Genomic DNA, 22000 nt, shown 5'->3' on the forward strand with positions numbered 1-22000 from the left:
ACAACTATATGCGAGAGACAGCAAAAAAAGTTAGGGTCCAAGTTTTTAATGAGCGGACTGTAGCACTCCCCAGTTTTCCCAGTACACAGTTACTAGCTCGGTTTGAGTAATTACCTCCAAGTTGGCGTAATTTATGTCCACGTTTGAGGACATCAAAGAGTGTGCGTGCACGAGTTTGCTGGTGTTTGTATCTGCATGCTTGTATGCTTATGTGCGTTGACAGTTTTGTGTGTGCGCGTGTTTTTTTCTGCATGTCTGTTCTTGCATGCCTGCATGGGTCTGTGTTTGCATACGTGTGTTTGCATGCATTGGCATTATTTGTTCAGTCGTCTGTTTGCGTTGGCGATGTGGCTGGTGAAGTCGAGGTTAGAGTCCAAGATGACTCCAATGTTTTGGTGGGTCGTGACATCAGACACGTCATATTCCTGCATACCCGGGTGCGGGGTCAGTAGTATGTGTCGGGTGGGTAGGATGGGCATGTTCTGCTCGACTTCTAGGAGAGAACTGCATGGTGCAAGACTTCGAGGGGTTGAAGCACCCTCCGACTGAACGAGCCGACTACAGAACGGCATCAGTGGCGGCCTGGAGGGGGTGGACAGTCGGTTGTTGGTTAGGTCCTCCGGCTGCTCTCCCAAGAGTACTGTCTTAAAGGGGAAGTTAAGGCTAAAATCAATATTTCACCAGTTGTAGTCTTCGGGGTGCTGAGTCGAATGGTCTTGGTCCGAGAAAGCTGAGACGCTCCCTTCCTACTTGAATCCCAATCGAACTCGCGCACTTCCACCGAAACTGGGTGACTGCGCCCTACTAGATGGTGATTTGTATGCAAAATGTCACTAAAAGCGCCATTTCGTTCTTATAAAAGCACGGATGACCGCGATCGGCCCATATGTTGTAGTCTTTTGGACGCTGAGTCGACTGGTTTTGGACTGAAAAGGCTGCGATGCAGCGTGCCTCCTTTATTCCCAAATCGAACATGGTTGAACAAGCGGTCACTTTCTCCTGGGTGCCCAAATCACCTGGTCACCACGCCAGCAGGCGACAACTTTCACACCAAGGTTCAAGTCGAGTTCAACTCGAGTGACAGGACTGCAACCAAAAAAGTCAAACAGGCTAGTAAGTTGTACCCTGCAGGCACGGTGACTGGGTGACTGATGTACGCAGGAGCACGTGACCGCTTGTTCAACTATCAGTAATAACTCGAAATCGGTGTACATTAGCCACTACAACACCATACATTTTCGGAAAGTAGATTGGATAAGCTGTCCAACATCATTCTCGCTGCCGCTCTCGCTACTAGCAGTATCAGCAAATCCATCAGATAAATTGTTTTCTTGAATTTCTGGGATATCATCATCACTATCAACATCAGACTCGTCAAGTGGGTCGCCAGAACTGTCTTCGTCAGAGCTCCAATTCAGAATCATGCCGATGGCATCGTCCGCATCGTCGTGCCATGACAGTACTCGTACTGCAATTTTAGTTCTGCATGCTCACGCAAGCTCTCAATTTTTTTCTTGCGCGGCCGATTTGGTCAACATTTTGACTAGGGACCCGGGCGAATTTAAAAAAAAATGTTGTTTGTTTGCATTGACATTTTTTTCGTTTTCCAAACGTGCAGCGAAACAACACCGAACCACTGTCATCTCTCCCACAATGGTTTTCAGTTACACTGACAAGCAATATGAAATTCCTTGTAATACTTTGGGCTCACCAGGCATGAGTGTCACTTGGACATCCACTATAAGTCTTACAACAAAGACAATAAACACAACGAATGGAGCATCTCCAAATGGACTGTTGGAGTATGTCAATTCCACTTTCAGTTTCACCGGGAAAGATTCGGGTATCATGTTTAACAGGGCCCACCCAGTTGGCGCTATGTTCAACTTGACCTGCACTACTACCTACCCGACCAGTTACAAATGTAGGTTTGTAGAAGGAGGTCGACAGCCACAGCCCCCGAAAGGTGTACTGGACCGATGTGATAAAGCAGTTGCACCTTTGTCAACAACGTACACCATCAGCCTGCGAGGTAATGTTCTTAGGCATACATAATCCACAGTCTGTTACATTTAAAAGAAAGTAGAGTCAACTTTGTGTATAACGGCACTCGGCGGGGCATCAGAAAAGTGTTCTTATTCGCCAAGTGTCGTTATACCCGAAGCCTTATTGTATGTGTTGTAAGCCTCAGTGTATGTGTTGTAAGCCTCAGTGTATGGCGTTCAACATATGTATACCGTTAGAATGAACTTTGCTCTGGGCATGGAAATTCTGCCGTTATTCGCGAATTGTTGTTATATCCGTAGTCGTTATTAGCGAAGTTGACAGTAGTATGATGTCACATGTTATCCATAATTTCTCCAACACTATACTTGGTCCGCGTCAGCGATATTGTCGCTTATCTTTCAGTTTTGTTTATCTGTCGCCAATGCTTACTTGGCAGCCCGTTTCATCCCAATTTTGGTTAGCAAGTTAGGTTACTAGTACTTGAAAGGTCTAGCTAGAGTTCGAGTGGATTTCGAGAGCGACGGGTGAGTGATTCTGATTGATACAGCGCCGCAACAAAATAGATTATCTTGTTACGCTGTGCAGGCAAGAGCAGCGCAAGCCACATGAAAGTAATCCGTTACTCGGAATCAGCTCCATTTTGCTGAACGGCCGAGATCGCTCACCTCAGGGATTCCTCGTCAAGCTGAGATCGCAGCTCCCTTACCTCCAGCTCAACGCTCGGAGTATCCAGAGCGTCGTGGAGATTTGCTAGTACTGTACGCGTCGTCGTCGTCGTTCAAAATAAAATCTTGCAAAGTACGACGTCTGATTCGAACCACACAGGCTGTCGTGCCGCCCACGCGAAGTCCTATAGAGAAGGCGACCGTCACGATCGACTTCTCTTTAGAAAATAGCCAGGCAGTGGAAAGGAAGAGAGATGAGCTTGCAAAAGCAAGAGAGTCGATCCCGAGAAAAAAAATTGTCACCAGCGCCGAGAGCAGCGACGAGGAGGACCGAAAAAAGTAGGAACCCTTCCTTGGACAATAAATTCCTCACAGCTAGTTGTCATTCTATACCTTACCGTCCATCGTACCAAGTTTTATCACTTCAAGTGCACGCGATCATGTCCAAAGGCTAAGTTCAAATTGTCGAAAGATAAGCGACAATATTGCTGACGCGGACCAAGTAAGTCCATCCGAGTCTAGTCCATTGCAATTTTAAGCAATAAATCTGTAGGTGCAATTGAAGAGCTGCAATGCATAGCCCGATAAATCCATTTCATCCCTTCCCCCGAAAGGGGATTGTTCATGTGCGGTTCGTATCTGAATGCCTATCTGGGGTCCCCTATTGAAATGGTTCTAGTCGGATTTTGAATGTGAAATTATGCCTGGTGGTGCCTCTCGATCTTTCGATGACACTGAGCAGAAAATCACAATTTATCAAATTTTACGTAAATGGGGTTTTGCATCTCAACTCCTCATCTGGGATCCTATTTTGAATGGTTCTGGTCAGATTTTGTATATGAAATGTTCCCTTGAGGATTACCTAGACCATTTGATCACACTAAGGTGACATTTTGATTTCCTCAAATTTTCCCGGTCAGATTGCAGTGAACCCCGTCACACCGCGAATGGCGCTAAACTGTGAGGGGAATTCGCACTACCGATAAACTAACGTTACCATTACGTACGTTTTGCAGCTTTCATCGCGGCACTGAGAAGGGATTTTCCCTTGCTCCCAACCGGAGCACCTTTTTATACTGCCATAATTCAGATACCACCGCAGAAGAACGCAAAGCTACATTCCACACAACTTGTGTGGCTCAAAAGATGCGAAGATCAACGAAAGGGGAAATTATGCAAACAAGAATCATGAAAAACCGAACGCTTCAGTAAAACAGCACTGTACTTCGACTATGACAATTAAGATAGACAATACACACTGGTAACAAGCACCAGTTTCACACGACGTTCGTTTCGCGTGAATCGTTGTTTGACCGTATCATCCAATGGTCTGGCCAGTATTGTCATCGACATGCATGAACAACCGCCAACGTTATTCACAGCTGAGACTTTCAGCTCGGGCGTATCTTGGTTGCGCTCACCTTCCCCTCCCTGTGTTGTTTCTATAACTTAGAACCCTCCAAGCTGGAAGGCTGTTGGAGTGCGCATGCAAGATGTGCTAGACCTGTTAGCCAGTTAGTTGTAGAATGTCATTACGATCGGTCAGTATCGTGCAATGTTATCGCATGAGCTGATTGCTTAGTAACTGGTGGTGTTAGTGGACATTATAGCGTAACTTGAAGTTCCTTGGTCTTTTGATTTTCCTTTTTTCTATAAATTTTTAAAAAAGCGTTTCAGAGACAGCAGTTTTAATATAGCTACTTCCTCCGTATACAAAAACTTCGTGACTTTTTTGAACGGTGTTTTGAGCAAGAACCTGCTCAACGAACGGCGCCAAAGGCTGTCATCGACAACCCACGTCCATGTCGAGGTTAGTTTGGTTGATCCCGAACAGATTCTCCACGGACGCCATGCATGTGAGGACGTTGCCGCCAGAAACTAAAGAGTCAAATGAAAAAAACTAACACTTACTTGCTCGAAACTGACACAGTGACGAAGTGTAGCTCGTGGCTAGAACACGGAGTCACGCGTCACTCGTGGCCAGGCTCGTACTTGCGGTGCGCGGGCCCATAGATCTACGCAGCGTGAGAACATGATTTGTTTCGCTCGCACGCCAAGATGAAACATTTCAGTCATAGTGCAACCAGCGCAGACTCAGGATCAGAATGTTGATGGCCTGGCTTTCTTCGCCTCTCTCCAGTCAGGCGTCTCCTTTGTTGCCAAGGGGAATTGCAGGGACCTCCTCGAAGCCATTGTAGAATGCTTGGGAGGATTATCCTGGCGAGAAAATGCGAAAAAATGCGAAGCGTGTGGATGTGCTTATACGACTCTCTTTCACGGGCATAATGGAGGTCGTTGGAACGACTGAATATAGTCGACACTGATTCGTACACAGCTCTAGAGATGAAGAGGACGTAGCCAAAGTCCAGCGTCGGATCATCTCTGCAGATGACAAGAATCTGAACGAAATGCGAGCGGAAGCAGCGACTGTTGGCGATGCGGAGTCAGCGTCGACGTCGTCAGGTGACAATGACATGAGCGACGAAGACTCTGAAAAAACTCAATCTCATTCGTCTGAGTTGCTTTTTCTTTGTATTATAGCTTGTAAAACGGTTAGACAATGCCACGAGTGTTATTCCGAGTCAAACGGAACAATTCCAAAGCTGTGCGCAGCTTTCAAAAAAAGTCACGAAGTTTTTGTGTACGGAGGAAGTACAAGGAGGTATAATTGTACTCTAGGCATTTCATTATGTCGACGTGTATGTGGAGAATGTTATACTCGCGATGATCGCAAAGCACCGTGACAATGACAATTTGATCAGAACTGTTTTCTTGTTACATTCGTCAGTGTATCTACTTAACCCTGTCCCGCAACATGGATGTGCCATTCAGCCACTGGACAAAATGCTAAAATTAAGGCAAATGGCCAGTTCCACAACTTTACTGCCCTGGCAAGTGGGCTTTTGAAATTTTGAGAAGCCGAGACTACTGATATCACATTGACTAACTTGATATAGCACCCAAAAGAAGAAGCAATGCGTGATATGTCCCGCAAATTTGCCGGAATTGCGAAAAATAGGGCAAAATCGGCAATTTTAGCTGAAACATTTTGCGTGAAAAAGAAGAAAAGGAAGACATTTCATGTATCAAAGCTGGATTTGTACCCACTACCTTTCGCACGGGACGCAGGGACTATAACAAATAGCCAGGAATGACCACACACAAAAGGGGAAGTCCAGAAAATGATTTTTTTATACGATGACGTGTATATACGTCATTATTGGATGGGTCTTTCTCAATGAGGTATATATTATACCTCATTAGCGGTAAAAGGGATAATAATGGAATGGAAACTACAAGAAATTCCGTTCACATTTCCTTCCGTACTTCCTTGCATCTGTTCAGATTTGCTTAGTTTTGCTGATGCTGACGATTCACACACGCATACTGTCACCTGTGGAAATTGTCCCCCGCTGAATACATGAGGTATAATCACCTTCTCGGTTCGCTCTTTTGCCCTTTCTTTCACTACTATTTATCCATATAAGTTTAGTTTCAAGTAGTCCCAATTCCATTGTCACGTAGATTCACTGATGAATGAAAAAAGAAAACAGTTTTGAACAAATCCTCTTTACAAAGGAGAAAGGACCAAAGAACTAAAAGTTAGGCTATAATGTCCACTAACACCACCAGTTACTAAACAATCAGCACATGCGATAACATTGCATGACAATGACAGACGGTACTGACGGTACTGACCTCAAAAGCACTCAACACAACATTGACTCGCTTAGTTGGATTTGATCAAACAATACACGGTATTCGGCAGCATTTCTGGCATTTGCATTTCTGGCGATCTCTATTCCAGTCTTTTTTGAAATTAAAAAAAAACCACTCTTGTCTTTTCAGCTCCATGTCCCCAGCTCAACGCATCCCGTGGTTACGAATACAATGATACGCTTTCCAATGACCCTGGAACTGTTCTTGGCATTTCGTGTCGTGTTGGCTTGACTATGGCTAGTAGTACACGCAGCATTCACACAATAACATGTCAGGAAAATGGAATGTGGACAAATCTTCCAAACTGCACAGGTATGCCATGTTTTATAATTTGCACAGCAGGAAGATAGTCAGGCACATGCTTAGATTACAAACAGATGCACACATGCACTTACACAGGTATGCATGAGAATGCATGCACACACAAGCACACACACGCACACACACACACACACACACACACACACACACACACACACACACACACACACACACACATGAGCACTGAAACGCACACTTTCTCACTTATGCACACACACATACGCACACGAGATGATGAGTGCAAGTACGCTGATCAGCAATCCTAATGCATCAGTTGAGATACGATTGAAGTGGTGGTACTTACCAGAAATCAATCTCCACCGTGGAGTACCGGTGAAGCAGATTGGGATCTGTACTACGGGTTTTTCTTCTTCTTCCCGAATATTTACAAATATCATTTTTGTATCAGGATTGACAGTTTAAAACTTCATTCTATTCCAAAGTCTTTCTGACGTAAAAAGACTTGATGAATTCCATATTGTTGCAGAGAGAATGGCAAAGACTGAATCTGCTCTAACTTAAAGCACTTCCTATGAATGTAGCTGCATGAAGCGTTTTCACTGCTACGAAGTCGTTTTTGTTGTTTTTGCTTCCTGCTAGTTGTTATGTGCACTGTGCCAACACTCATGAATGGCATTGCGGATGGGACAATTGTGTCCTATCTTCAGAGTGTGAACTACACGTGTAATACTGGTTATAGAATGAATGGTTCAGCAACAGCAATGTGCAGTGCTGATGGAACTCTACAAATGCCTACTTGTAACAGTAAGTGCCTGACTGCGATGAAGTATGAAGTTGAGCTCTGCATGATGGGAGGATTATTCCTTCAAACCCCAGGGGGTGTAGCCACCGGTCCGGTTCCCAGGTTTTCGGATAACTGACACGCCACTCTCTGAATGCATGGATTGCTTTCAATGCGTGCCTGCTGATCAACATGATACGTGTCCAACTGCTAAAACGGTGTTTATGTTTTGAGTTCGGGTCTGGCTTTGGAAATTTCGTTTTTCATTTCTACCAGGTTCTCTTTATTCCTATTAAAATGTGCGCTTCACTTCAAAACTCAAGGATTCGTACATATTTCGAGCACGAGAGCTAAAATTTCTACCAAGAGATGTTAGATAGATAACTACTGTATCGTCTTTTGGACTGACCTTCTAGTTTTCAACGCTGCTGGTGTCTCTGGACGCATCTGCAAGTGCTTCACCCTGCTAAACATCCACAGTTTTTTTCGTCTCCTTCAAGCTTCACTGCGCTTCCTTGACTTTTTCAAACAATAGGACCGATTTTGATGATCGCCTTCGCCTCTTGCTCGTGCAGTGCAACTGCCAGAATGGTAGCTGTAGGAGTTCTCGCCCGACGTTCCCGTGATACCTGCAAAAGAGGCGAACAGGTAGACCACCACGCACCAAAAAAATCATTCCTCATCACCGTTTTCCACATACTGACAGTCTGTGTGATACAGTCCAACTGTGCACGCTCACCCCTGTTTTACGAATCTACGAGCTACTAGTACTGCACTACAAGTGCACTGTCGCTGGAGACGAGACGGAACTTTCGATCGCATAGGCTTGATGTAACGATGACGCCTTGTGCCTCCGAGAACTCCGCACCATCCACGCACTGTATCCGCTCTTTGTTCGTTTCAGTTATCCAGCCAGCTTCTCGCGTAAGAGGCGACTCCAGGGGTGGTTGTTTATTTCGATCAGCTTCTCGGCGATCTCTTCTGCGATCCTGATTCGTCAGCCGCCACAACATGGACGACTGCGAGAGACATCATGTCAGTATACTGGACGACGCGATGCTCATGCTGCTGCACGAGTTTCTGGATGATGCGCGTGCTGAAATTGTACCCAGCAAACAGCAACTGCAGCGATTTCAATTCGCCAGGAGGGAATCAAGAACGATCGCCCAGGAGTTTTAGGTTCTCTGTGACAATTCTCCATTGCATTGGGATCTTGATATCAGCACCAGGCCTTCTCAGTAATGGGCATGAAGCAACAGGAGTCCTTTGACGACAAAATGTGAACGCAAATACACGAGTCGCCTAGGAGTTTGACGCGCTGCCTCCTTTTTGAGTTTGAGCCATTCTTTCCTCGATATCACGAATCAACAACTGAAGGACATTGTTAGGTAGCTGAAAGTTTATCCCGTCCTAAGATTATTATTTTGAATTTGTTTGGTAGGCTTCAGAAACGAAGCGCACATTTCAATAAGTCGGACCAAGTATTTCTGTTCTGTGCTAACAAGTCCATTATGTGGCAGGACGGTTTCGTTCCTTAAAAGTAAAATAATTTCTAGGAGTCAGAAATCAACGCAAATGAAAAAGCTATTAAAATCCGGCAGGTTGTTTATTGTTACGTTCTTCTGCTGTTTTGGTTTGGGATCTCGTTTCTAGTTGTCAATTGTACTGTACCAACTGTCACCCATGGCCGTGGTGACAAGAAAGTTGTGTCATACCTTCAACAAGTGAATTACAAATGTGACACTGGTTATAGTATAAATGGATCTGAAGGAGCAACTTGCAGTGAGAATGGAAATTTGACAGAGCTGAAGCCTGTGTGCAACAGTAAGTTGTTAGATGATTGCTCTTTCAAGTATTTGTACTCATGACGCCCGCACCCACACCCGTGCCACCTACCTCTTTGTCACCACTGCCGCATGGAACTCCCTTCCGGCTGCCATTCGTACTGTATCCAGTCCAATACGTTGTATCTATCTTGTCCGCACACACTTTGCTATCACCCGTCATCAGCCCCTGGGTTCATTCCTAGTAGAGTAGTAACGTCATAAAGCACTGTGTCAATTTGCTGCTCCCCCCCCCCTATTTTTATCCCTATATTATTTATTTTATTTTTCCCCTAAGCTTCTTCTTCTGCTGTTGACGGAGATTCCCTTGATATATGCGACGGCCTGTAGAGAATACCTGAAAACTAAATACGAATACAAAGCCTACAAATTTATCTCGGACACTGAGCCAATAAGAATTGTAAAATAGAAGAAAAACCATAATAACCATACTTATGAGAGGTATGAAGCAACTATCCAGACTGTCGTAATAGTGAACCAACCAAGTTGGAAGTTGGAAGTTGGACCTCGTACAGTGGAACTCGGATAAGACGTAGCACCTCGGGGAGTGGGAAAAGTACGTAGTATGCGAGATACTTCTTATTAACAATTGACTCTTGCGACCAGTATGTGACAGGACGAGCAATGTCAACATGCATTTTACAATGTCTTTCTTTGTTCTTGTTTTGCTAGTTGTAAATTGCACAGTGCCAACACTCATGAATGGCAATGCAGACAAGACAATGGTGTCCTATCTTCAGAGTGTGAATTACACGTGTAATACTGGTTATAGAATGAATGGATCTGCAACAGCAATGTGCAGTGCTGATGGAACTCTACAAATACCTACTTGCAACGGTAAGTGCAAACAATGTAAACCATGACGTAGTTTTAAGCATAATCTGAGAATTGTTCCTACTGTCCCCTCTACATTTACAGATCTAACTATATTCTTGGTGACACAGAACCAACTATATTCTGGGTGACACAGAACTAACTATATTCTTGGTGATACAGAACCAACTATATTCTGGGTGACACAGAACTAACTATATTCTTGGTGATACAGAGGCTCCTTTTTGGTATCAGGTGGGTGGAGGTATGGAAAGTACCGGAGAGAAGCGGAGAGTACGCAGCGAGGTAACCAACACCTAATGGCGTGATATCAGTTTACTAACATGGGACATGGCAAAATTTCCCATTTCACTCAAAGTTTGGTCCTTCTACCCCTGAGTGGATATTGTCCGCCCGCTATGATGGTTTTGCTCCAGAGACCTAATCGCTTTGATATGGGAAAAAAACGACTAAAATACGCACTGAAGCAAGGTACAAGAATGAGGTGTCGTTGCTGTTCACAACAACAAAGAGCTGCCAAACCAACTATGTTGGCACACCAATCCAAACTACCTAGTAATGTTTAGCCATCCAACTATCGACTGGCAACTTGTTGAGTCGCTCAAACGAATCAATCAATTCAACCTGTCCAAAGGCAGCCATCATGAAGGACATGTTCAAGGACCAGTGGCAGCGATGTTGCATCCTAATATTTGGTGTAAACCACCATCTTAGTCTGCTGCAACATATCCCCAAGCACCAACAAGTGATCTTGAATAAAGTTATGCACTAAAATCACTTGGGGAAATATTCTGCTAGATGCTTGGTACACGAGAACCGTCTGCCATATTGCGATACAGTTGCAGTTGTCGCGTATTTGTTGCCATGGAGCAGTTCTTCTTTCTTGTCATGTTGGGCTGTGGTTCAGTAAGTGTCGCTTCGTGGCGGCTTCACTCGAGTATCTGCGAGGGCAGGGATTACTCACATGATGTCTCAGGGCTGGTAGCGTAGCGAAGAGGCATATGGAGGCGCTCCGTGTGTGCCTTCCTGTCACGCCATTGGATTCTGGTAGTTTTAGCTACGTATTTTATCTTGCTTAATCTTGCGAGCTGTCTCTTATAAAGTTATTATGCTTGTTTTCTCTGTTCCTTGCTCTTTTTCTCTCTGTCATCTCATTTCTAGTTGTCAATTGCACAGTGCCAACTGTCGCCCATGGCCGTGGTGACAAGAAAGTTCTGTCATACCTTCAACAAGTGAATTACACATGTGACACGGGTTACAGTGTAAATGGATCTGAAGCAGCAACTTGCAGGGCAACTGGAACTTTGACGGAGCAAAAGCCTACCTGCAACAGTGAGTTGGTTTCACTCCTGAAATAAAACTCATTGCATTTTTCCAAAGATCTGTGTTCTCCCTGGGTTAGAATTTGTAAACCGTCATTGTACGCTGTGTTCGGGAGGACTGTCATTGTACGCTGTGTTCGGGAGGACTGTTATTGTGTTTCAAGTTGCGGATATACTGTAAGATCAGATATTTTAACGTCACTTAAATTTAACGATTTAAACTCGGATACTGAGCCAGTAATAAAATGTGAAAAAAGAGAAGAAACACATGAGAACGAGTTACAGTCGTGGATAGTTGCTGCATAACTCCTTCTCATGTGTTTCTTCTCTCTTTTACATTTTTTAATTTAACAATCTTCGGATTTTTGTGGGTGAGCGCGGTGAATTTCTAATGAATGTTGCCTCAAAACTGGCAAAAAACAGCACATGTACAATCGTTTAGTACATAACGACTTCAAATGTTACAATTTTTTTTACGAATAAGCGGCGCGGAGACAATAACTTTAATAAGGCAATAAGCAGAATCAGCGAAGCGGACGTTGGACGTAGTTATGAACAAAAATAAAAGATGGATAAAATGTTTTCTAGAGACATTCATCAGGGAAAATACGTCTCAATACTGAAATCTAGGAATGAACAATGATATATACGTGGAAGAGTACGAAATGCAGTATGTGAAAGAACATAGGAGAAAAAGAAGGTGAAGTGGAAACTAATAACAGAGGTGGGGAGGTGAGAAATATAACAATGTGAGACTCAGAGAGGGTGAAGTGTAAGGAGTGCGCTCATGGGTATGTGGGTGGGTGTATGTGCGTGTGTGTGAATGCTAAGAGAATAGTCTAAGTTTAGTGACATTTTCTTTCAGGATGCATAGGTTGGGGTTATATTTGCGAACGAAAACAGTTTCCAATACTTTAAGTTCACTAAACCTACGAGCACGGCACAAAATTGTGAAACAAGAGTCAACATAAACTGAACGGCACTGACTGTTGACCAACAGGTGTTTCTTTATTGCGGATCTCTTTCCAGTATCATCACCCTCTTCTTGCATCTGTCCACTGTTGGCCTCAACATCCTCGTCCTGCTCTCCATCACTGCCAGTACCTTCATCGTCTGTGGTCCCGCCGATCCTCATCCTCCGTCAATATTGTTGTCAGGTCCGTTGCTGCTTCAGGTCCATGTCCATTGGTGTAATTCATTCGTGTTGATCGAGTCATGCTGCGTGTTATTGGTCGATGTGTTTCGGGTTCGTCAGCATCTGGGCTGTCTGTTAATCGTGTAGTCTCCTCAGGTAAAAGTTGGCGTCGAGTCATTTGTCGGATGTCAGTCTCCTTCAAGGGCTTAGTTGCTCGGCCTCGTCTAGGCCGCAGGGCTCTAACACTATCTGATAATCGATAGAGCGGTACATAGATTTCAGTATTGAGACGTATTTTCCCTGATGAATGTCTCTATAAAACGTGTTCGGAAACTTTTTATCCCATTTTTTATCCATCCTTTATTTTTGTTCATGACTACGTCCAATGTCCGCTTCGCTGATTCTGCTTATTGCCTTATTAAGGTTTTTTTACATACGTTAAATCGTTAAAAGTTCGGTACAATTACTGGTCTACCGTAGGGTAAAGATAACAATTCTACAGTGGAGCATTACATCATTATGATGTACCAGGCATCTACTGTATACAATAGGGTATTGTAGTCAAAGATGGGACCATGGCATGAAATCTAGATACGTTTTGTATATGAGCCGCGAAACGACAAAAGGGTGGTTATGTCAAGCTTTTTGAATGCGTTTTTTTTGCAACAGAAGCAGTGAGAATTCAGCCCTTGCGCTGTGTCCATAACTCAGTTTGTGAAATTTTTGCCATAAGCACCCTTTTGTCATGGTGCGGCTCATATGCAAGACTTAGTTATGTTTCCCTGACTCCGTATGAATCACTGAACCCATGTATGCACGGATTTTGGTACATCATGCAGTAGTGTATGAAAGCCATAGGTGAAATGCGAAAGATATGCACCGATTGCGCATATTTCTGACCAATCAGGGTATAACAGACAAATCGGACGGAAATTGGTTTGTGCTCGTACACTGAACCTAACAACCTCACAAGGGTTGTCTCAGTGCATGAAGAGCAATAAAATATCATGGATATCACACCAAGGAGCGTTAAAGCATCGGTAGTAGTATTTCCTGCTTCACACTCAGCTCTCCTCGCTCTGGTCAAGCTGCTCTTTTACGCTTTTCAAAGGTACCGAAAAAAGCTGCATGTACAATCATGTTCAAGACTGACATAATAATAATAATAATTATTATTATTATTATGAAATGACCCAAAGGCATTATAGTATACCGTGTACAAAACATGTATGAATGACCTACCCGGTACATGAGAGATGCAATTGATACTGGTGCTATCCATGAGCAGTATTAGTTGGCCTTTCGTTTTTTTTGGAGTTAGCTGGAGTGGTTGATAAATGTGGTGGCAAAGACACACCTGGCAATATGACGGTGAACACACACCTGCCCACATACACTCTCTAGGTTGCAAAGTTCTGGCTTAGAGCATAGCTGGAGTGAGGTTCTCTTATAAGTGGAATCCTCCTTTGCGGCTTTAGAGAGCTAAAACGTGCCCTGTTGACCGAAACAAAATCCGAATTTCCCCAGTGGACAGCCTCTCCCCTCTTCCCGACCACTCCCAACCGCCTTGTGACAAAAAAATGTTGCCATGATATCCTTCACCCGTAGCAGGAGGCTTACTTCAACTGCACATCAACGATATCTCAGAACAGTTGTAGCATCGTTCAAACAAGACTTTTGTTGTTCCCCTCTGTCAAACACATGATTTCCAGTCATTACCTTGAGCGAAAACTGCCAAACACCCCTATTGCACAACAAAACTCCCACATGGACATCACAATGGCCTTGTGGACGGCCAGCAAAAGCGACATTGAAAAAATACAGTGTAGCAACCACCTAAAAAGCGATAATGCATTTTTTGCTTTGGTCCCAAAACGGTGGCATGTTTACATAATCTCTGGAACCCCTCTCTTTCTTGTGTACAATACATCATTATCTGTTAATGCGGGTAGTTTTCACTTCATTTTCCAACCGTTTGCTTTGTTCTTGTTTTGCTAGTTGTAAATTGCACAGTGCCAACACTCATGAATGGCAATGCAGACAAGACAATGGTGTCCTATCTTCAAAGTGTGAACTACACGTGTAATACTGGTTATAGAATGAATGGATCTGCAACAGCAACTTGCAGTGCTGATGGAAATCTACAAATGCCTACTTGCAACAGTAAGTGCAAGAAAACATAAAATATAATACTGTAGAAGGTGAGTACCGTCGGTCAGTGTCCTGCAATGTTATCGCATGAGCGGATTGTTTAGAAACTGGTGGCGTTAGTGGACATTAAATCATAACTTGTAGTTCCTTTGTCCTTTTTCTTTTCTATAAATTAGTCCTTGGCTCACCATTTCAGTCTATAGTGGTGTAATTGCGCATGACGAGTGAATTATTCTTTCTGATGCCTTTACATTTTACAAGCCATTGTCTAACTCCGACACTGATAGTTGACATCGGTTGAAGCAAAAGGCACCCAAACACAGATTCACACACATACACACACACACACGCACACACACACGTACACACACACGCACACACACACACACACACACACACACACACACACACACACACACACACACACACACATACACACACATACACATACGCACACACACACGCACACACACACACACACATACACGCACACACGCACACACGAACATACACGCACACACGCATACTCACTCTTACAGTCATATGGGCTTACTTGACGCTTGACTGACTCTCGACTGCATGTAGAGCAAATAGCTCACTAATAAGTTATACGCGCAGATCATGTCCATGGTGCCTCTCCTCCACACAGGTCCACCACACTATTGGCTCTGGAACCACACATCGGAGCGCTTCAGCGATTGTTTCAATGGACAGCTGGGAGTTTTCTCTTTGACTTACATATTTTAGTTTTCGGATATAACCCAGAAATGACTGAGTTACGATCGATTGAAAATTTGAAAAGTTTCGATCCCAGGGGATCGAAAGTTGTACAGTCCGTACACAAAGGGTTAAGGTTTACACATTAAGTCTGCATATGCATTACATACTATGTTCACGCTGGCTCCATCCCTTACCTCCTAAGCTACCATCCCCTCCCCCCCCCCCCCCCCCCCGTTGCGTCGGCCCAGTGTTGACTCCCAGACCCACGGTCGGACGAGCTGCCCAGGCCTCGCCACCACTGCCGTTTCTGTGCTGCCTTCTCTATATATACATATGTACACTGTGTATCATTTGCACATTCACATGTCCGAAGGTTTGTGGTTTTCAATATAGAAATTTAAAAAAACATACGATACCCATCGAACCTTTTGAATTTCTTGCTTAATCTGGTGAGCTGTTTCTTCTAACATTCTTCTGCTTGTGTTCTCTGTCCCCTACATTTTTCATTGTCATCTCATTTCCAGTTGTCAATTGTACTGTGCCAACTGTCGTCCATGGCCGTGGTGACAAGAAAGTTCTGTCACACCTTCAACACGTGAATTACACATGTGACACTGGTTATAGTATTAATGGATCTGCAGCAGCAGCAACTTGCAATGAGAATGCAACTTTGACAGAGCTGAAACCTGTCTGCAACAGTGAGTTGGAAGATATGTTATCCGAACATCTCTAAGACTATATCATCCAATTTTCAAATTATTATTATTACGCACACACTCATGGCCAAGGCCAATGAAGGAGGAGGTGAGGGCGATTACAGCCAGCCATGCCAACAAAAGAAAGAAAAAAAAGAAAGAAACACAAGTGCAAATCAGAACAACAACAATAAAAGAAGAGATTGGGCTGCAAATCAAGTTGTAATATTAGGTTTACGGGAAATGGTCCGAGAGATCACGAACAAAGGCAGAAATAGATTTCAGTTTTTGGGGAAGCGACTCCCAGAGACAATAGCCAATGAAAACAGGCGAGCGACTCATTGAGTTATTTCTTATTAAATCCATTTATCCCGAGCTACAGAGAGTAGTCAATGTAAGAGACAGAACTTAGAACAGTGCAGACTCAATGGAGGATGTTCAGTTTGGTTGTAACTCTGAGTTTCATGCCGCCGGGAAGTCATCAGACAACTGATACTGTATGGCATCTCTTCTCCCGCACTCTCCATGTTGTAGTCAACGGCTTTCCTTCACCGTCAGGCGAAATAGCACGTCATCGTACATTTGAGATCAGCGGGAAGAAGATGACGACGTCCACTAATTTAGTATCCGTGCACACGAATCTGCTGTGTGTGTGACTCTGTGTGTCAGCTATGATATCATCTTCTGTGGTTCCATGCCTAGCATGTACGTCTGAATCATCCTGCAAAGTTTGAATGACGTAGGTTGAGCGATCGCTCCGCGAAATATACTTTTTGAAATTCTCTTCATAGTATATCTTCCACCATTGCAATTTCGAATTTCTTCAAAAAAAGTGCTGAGAGGGGTGGCTTGCAACCTCGATATGGCTTGTTCCAGGCATGCTTTGGAGCCATCTTCTGTTGAAGTAGTGGCGGGGATCTGCCCTGCAACTGCTACAACAAAAAATGATTCGATCTGAGAAAGGGTGAGACCGCGAATCTCGGTTGAATATTGAGTATTTCAAGCCTTTTCACGACGAAGATGGAGTTCTTTTTGGAGATGGACGTCGCGGCAAAGGACATGGTGTCCGACGTCTGGCGTCTGGTGAAGCCAGGGATCATTTGTCCAGTCAGGTCGGCAGCCTAACTGTCGGGAAGCTTGTGTTTGGATCCCGTTCTGCTCGATGTGGTAGATCACAAACAATTTGATATCGCACAAATTGATCTCAGCATCGTGCGTACGGTATTTTATATTCAGAAAATCCCAAAGTGTCTCTGTGTGGCCGTCCTATGCCACGAGAAACTCCAATCAGGCTCCTATGTCCTCTGCCTTCATGATTGAATGTCCACTTTGTTTGAACAACGAACACAACAATCGAGGACGGCTTTGCAATGAAAAATACAGCTATACTGGAGCTGAAAAAAAGAAGAAAAAACGTGCTCAGGATGAGACTCGAGTACACGCATACTCTCCCAGCAGGTGAAACGCAAATTTTTGTGAAAAATGCGTGACGCCGACTGACCAGTAATTTCGCCTGACGTCTTCAGCTCCCAAACCCCCTGGCGTTCTCTCTTGCCTGTTGCCCGCCATCTTACTGGCACCTCCGATCCTCTGCTGTGCACTGCCTCCCCAACGCCTGCTGCTCACCACCCTCCTGACACGCCTGTTGTCTCTCCTAGCACCTTGGCCTGCATTAGCTTTCTGCCAATACCTTACACCACCAGACTTTGTGCCAACCTGCACCTACAGCTCAAATTCTTTACGCCTGTGACTCTATGTTTTGCGGGCAACAGGCGTTTGTGAGCTTCAAAGCGCAGACAGAGGCTTTGTGGAGGCAGTGTACAGCAGATAGGTGGAAGTGCCAGGAGGATGGCGGGCAACAGGCAAGTGAGATCCCTGCACAGCTGGGTAGACCCCAGTACATGTATCAATTGATGATTTCCTGGCAGCATGAAACTCACAGTTACAATCAACCTGAATGACCTCCGCTGAGTCTGCTACATAATGTAGCATCCAATTTTCATTTATTTGGAATCTCAACGCGTTTCTTTGCCTTATCAGCTTGCCAAATATCACCAAGAAGAAGCACTCAAAAGATGTCGTCTGAGTGGCCCATTTTAGTTGAAAATAATTATAGTGTTACAGTTATTAAAATGGCAATAAATAAGATAAATTGTGCACTCATAACAACAGCAAAAATGAAGAAAGTCAAGTTCCATAACGTTATCTTGTGACTGTCATCAGTGGAACGCCGTCACATAAAAATGTAATAACTAAAACACACACTTATATACATGTAGCTAATATGGTTTCAGGTAGAAATACAGCAGCTAACAAGTACAAAAAGCGAAGTTTGCACCTTTGCAATGTGTGAAAGTTACAGTTATTCTGAATCTTTTTTTAAATTTGTCATTTGCCCAGTTTCAATGTTTCTTCATCTCTCTGAGATTTCTCTCTTTCAACACTGCCACTGCGATGCTAAGCTATTGCAGTGTCATGACAACTGAAGACTGCCTGCGATGTGACGGTGGTGGTGTGCGGTGTGGTGCATGGTTGCACAGAATACACACCACCGTGGGAGTCTGTAGCATTGCTACTTACTACGTCATTTCAGCATTTTAGAATTTGTTTTTTTGGGTTTACTTTGAAAAATCCAATCAGGAATTTCTTATCAATCACAAGGTGGCGAAGAGGGGAGAAAAATGGGGGAAAAGCGTGTATGCCCTGGAAATGATAGTCAGCTGGAGATCGATAGTGCGGATCCATGTCAAGCATGACATTCACACCTGGCTAACAATTTATCACAGTATACTACACATTCGTCTTTGCTAAGCCGTAGCCTTAACACCTGCGGTGCACGATTGCGCTTCCCCTTTTGGTGGAAATGGGTGGTGTCACTATCTAATATCTATCAGCCATTCTTCAATATTTATATTATACCTAAAAAGAATTCTTTTGCAAAACACTTAGGAAGAAAGCTTTAGGAAGACAAAACACATCATCAGCATAGCATTGGGCATTATTGCACGTTCGACTTGCGATTTGAATACAAATAAATCAAACAAAAACAAAACACACACACACATCACCCTGATCTCCCCAAAGAGTAGTGCAAACAGTGCATTCATGTACCCAAGTGTTAGGTACCTCCTTCCGTACAGTCTACCTTTTTCCCTAGCTGGTCTGCATGATCCATATGAACCCCATACTCACCTTTTGTTCCTTTGGCGTGGGTAGCTACCCAGGCCCTTCATAGTCTCTTGTTGTCTCAGTCTCTCTCTCTCTCTCTCTCTCTCTCTCTCTTGCTTACTCTCTGATAATGCAGTTGTTGTAGTTTGTCTTTGTCTCCGTCTCATCGTCAATAATATATGTTTCCCCCTGCTCGTTCCCGTTGTCCGTTGCGATGTGTCTGGGCTAATTGACTCACCAGTTGAAACTCAACACAAGTATACTGCTTTCAAAAAATAAGGAATATCATAAACCCCAATAGGTGGTTGAATTCGCTGCTGTGTTGTTGAAGCTGGAGTTTCTCTGCCTTACTGAGGTCTCGGCTTCGTCAACACTCCAGTGCAAAAAGAGGTGGTAATCGTAGACAGAAGAAAAGAGCAGAGAACATTGTAGAGAGGAGGTTGTAGAGAGCTGTGAATTGGCAGACTGCGCGCATCCAGTGCTGACTCCGAGACCCCTGGCCGGACTAGGTGGACTCACCTCACCTGCACCTTGCGTTTACATGTCCTATCCCCTTTTGTCTGTTTGTCCTAGTCTTCTGTCCCACTTTATTGTTACCCCACATCATCCTAGGACAGTGCGCTTTAAACTAAAAAAAGGAACTAAAAAAGAAACTATAATACTGTGTAGTAGACGGACTTTCTACCGTATAGTACGTTATTTTGTGTACGTCGCGTGTACAATCATGTTTGCGCATGCGCGTGTTGCTGTAGTGTAAAAAGTAGTCTTCGTCTTGAGTTCGTCTTGTCTAGTTGTGTTTCTTCGTCGTGTCAATAAACAGTCTTCTAAATGTAGTCATCGTCGTCCCCTTTGTACAAGTGTGGAGATGGCACGGGACTGGGAGCAGGTGGAGAAAGGCCAGTTACTACATTGGTGGCAGCGGTGATGGAAACTGTTGTCAAAATCAACTTCTGGATTCGTCCTGCGTGGCCTTCGCTCCCAGTTTCCGATGTCATCTCCGGTCGTCCTATCGTAACAGTTTCGTCAGTCTTCAAGAAGTTCGTCCGTCGTCTTCGTCCTGCATCATTCGTCTCGCCCGTCTCTTGTCAATCGTCGTCACTGGTGGTCCCGGACACGACGTAAAACTGTGCCCAGAAGAAAAGGAAAAGAAAAAGAAGGATGGATGGTCCCGGACACGACGTAAAACTGTGCCCAGAAGTGAGAATGTCGACGCTGAGCAGCATTCCTTGAGATGGCGGACGACATGGTAGACGGCGTGAGTTTTGTATTTGCTGTTCTCCTCAAATTTTTTCGGTTATTTATCAGTTGCTCTCCTCGAGGACGAGGGTCATTTTCTTATTTGCTCTTCTTATTATTTTGTCCTCTTACATTTTAGAATGTTTGCGTGATTGGTGAGGTGGCGCGAGTGTGATGTTGTATGCATTTCCCACAATTGTGTTCCAGCGCGTGAGCTGAAGGTCTGGTTGGTGGGCAGAGAGGGTTTTGTGTTATCAGGTCCTGCGTGAATGGCAGATGGTCTCTGGCTGCTGTGTTTTGCTGCGATACATTTTTGGGTGATTGGTGTGGTATGCTCGCGTGGCTAGTGTGATCTATTTTTCTTCTGTTATTATTTTTTGAATCAGGAACGATTCAGCCTTTTGAGGAGGCAGCAGTGTATACATTAATTTTTGTGTTATGTTCTTGTTTGTTTTCCGAGGACGGAAAATTATTTGAGAGGGGAGCAGTGTAGTAGACGGACTTTCTACCGTATAGTACGTTATTTTGTGTACGTCGCGTGTACAATCATGTTTGCGCATGCGCGTGTTGCTGTAGTGTAAAAAGTAGTCTTCGTCTTGAGTTCGTCTTGTCTAGTTGTGTTTCTTCGTCGTGTCAATAAACAGTCTTCTAAATGTAGTCATCGTCGTCCCCTTTGTACAAGTGTGGAGATGGCACGGGACTGGGAGCAGGTGGAGAAAGGCCAGTTACTACATACTGGTTATCACTCTCACGTCTTTACAGTATCAGCAGTGTGTTGCACTTGCTTCTTCTACTTATCCCTAATCTTCGCGCCTCAGGCACACACGTTATGCTTACCAATTTCAGTGCAAAAAAGATGATTTTCATTATCACGATCTATTCCATAATATGAGCCAGAGCACGCCAAAATATGACCACAGACCAAAAATTCGATTTTCAGTTTTTTGTTCAAAAATGATCTAACACACCTAAAGTTCACTGTCTGAAAATTTTGGATTGATCCGACATGTCTAAGTGTTGCTACAATGGTATTATATGCAGCACTGTTGAAATGGTGAAATTCTATGTACAGCAATGGGATTGTCATTTTTGCACACAATTGATATGCTCCTTGGTTCATCCTTTCCGGGTCAGTTCCTCTGTCCAGGGTCTTATAGCATGAGCTGACAGGTACTCAGCCACATCCAAATTGTCTATAGGCAGCTGAGCTGGGTGTCCGAAATACCTCCTGTTTGGAGCACCACTGGAGAACCGCCAGCGAAAACACGGTCAACATCTGTAGATGGCCGAAGAAGTTGGCACTCCATATCCTCTCCATCACACTCCACCTGTACTTTCAGATATACAGTATACACTGCTGCACACAGTCTTCCTCAACATACTAGACGTCGCACTCATATTCCCCACACCAAAGCCCATCTGCACACGGTTTTCTCCGCT

At 44.1% G+C, this 22000-nt stretch overlaps 1 protein-coding gene and 1 long non-coding RNA gene across 2 annotated transcripts in view; both read left to right on the forward strand.

Annotated features, from left to right (window-relative positions):
* The window catches only part of LOC135825149 (uncharacterized), a 24329-nt gene extending 16857 nt beyond the window's left edge, over positions 1–7472 (forward strand). Inside the window, exons 3-5 of the long non-coding RNA XR_010555022.1 lie at positions 1619–2032; positions 6522–6704; positions 7314–7472. This is a non-coding gene — a long non-coding RNA (uncharacterized LOC135825149). The remainder of the gene's footprint in view (positions 1–1618; positions 2033–6521; positions 6705–7313) is intronic.
* An 820-nt stretch (positions 7473–8292) lies between these two features.
* The window catches only part of LOC135824312 (CUB and sushi domain-containing protein 3-like), a 38257-nt gene continuing 24549 nt past the window's right edge, over positions 8293–22000 (forward strand). The window contains exons 1-6 of the mRNA XM_065337046.1: positions 8293–8335; positions 9109–9279; positions 9972–10136; positions 11295–11465; positions 14589–14753; positions 15986–16159. Coding sequence (XP_065193118.1) covers positions 8293–8335; positions 9109–9279; positions 9972–10136; positions 11295–11465; positions 14589–14753; positions 15986–16159 — 889 coding nt within the window. The remainder of the gene's footprint in view (positions 8336–9108; positions 9280–9971; positions 10137–11294; positions 11466–14588; positions 14754–15985; positions 16160–22000) is intronic.

The sequence above is a fragment of the Sycon ciliatum genome, chromosome 9 (genome assembly GCF_964019385.1).
Source record: "Sycon ciliatum chromosome 9, ocSycCili1.1, whole genome shotgun sequence".
NCBI classification, from domain to species: Eukaryota; Metazoa; Porifera; class Calcarea; order Leucosolenida; family Sycettidae; genus Sycon; species Sycon ciliatum.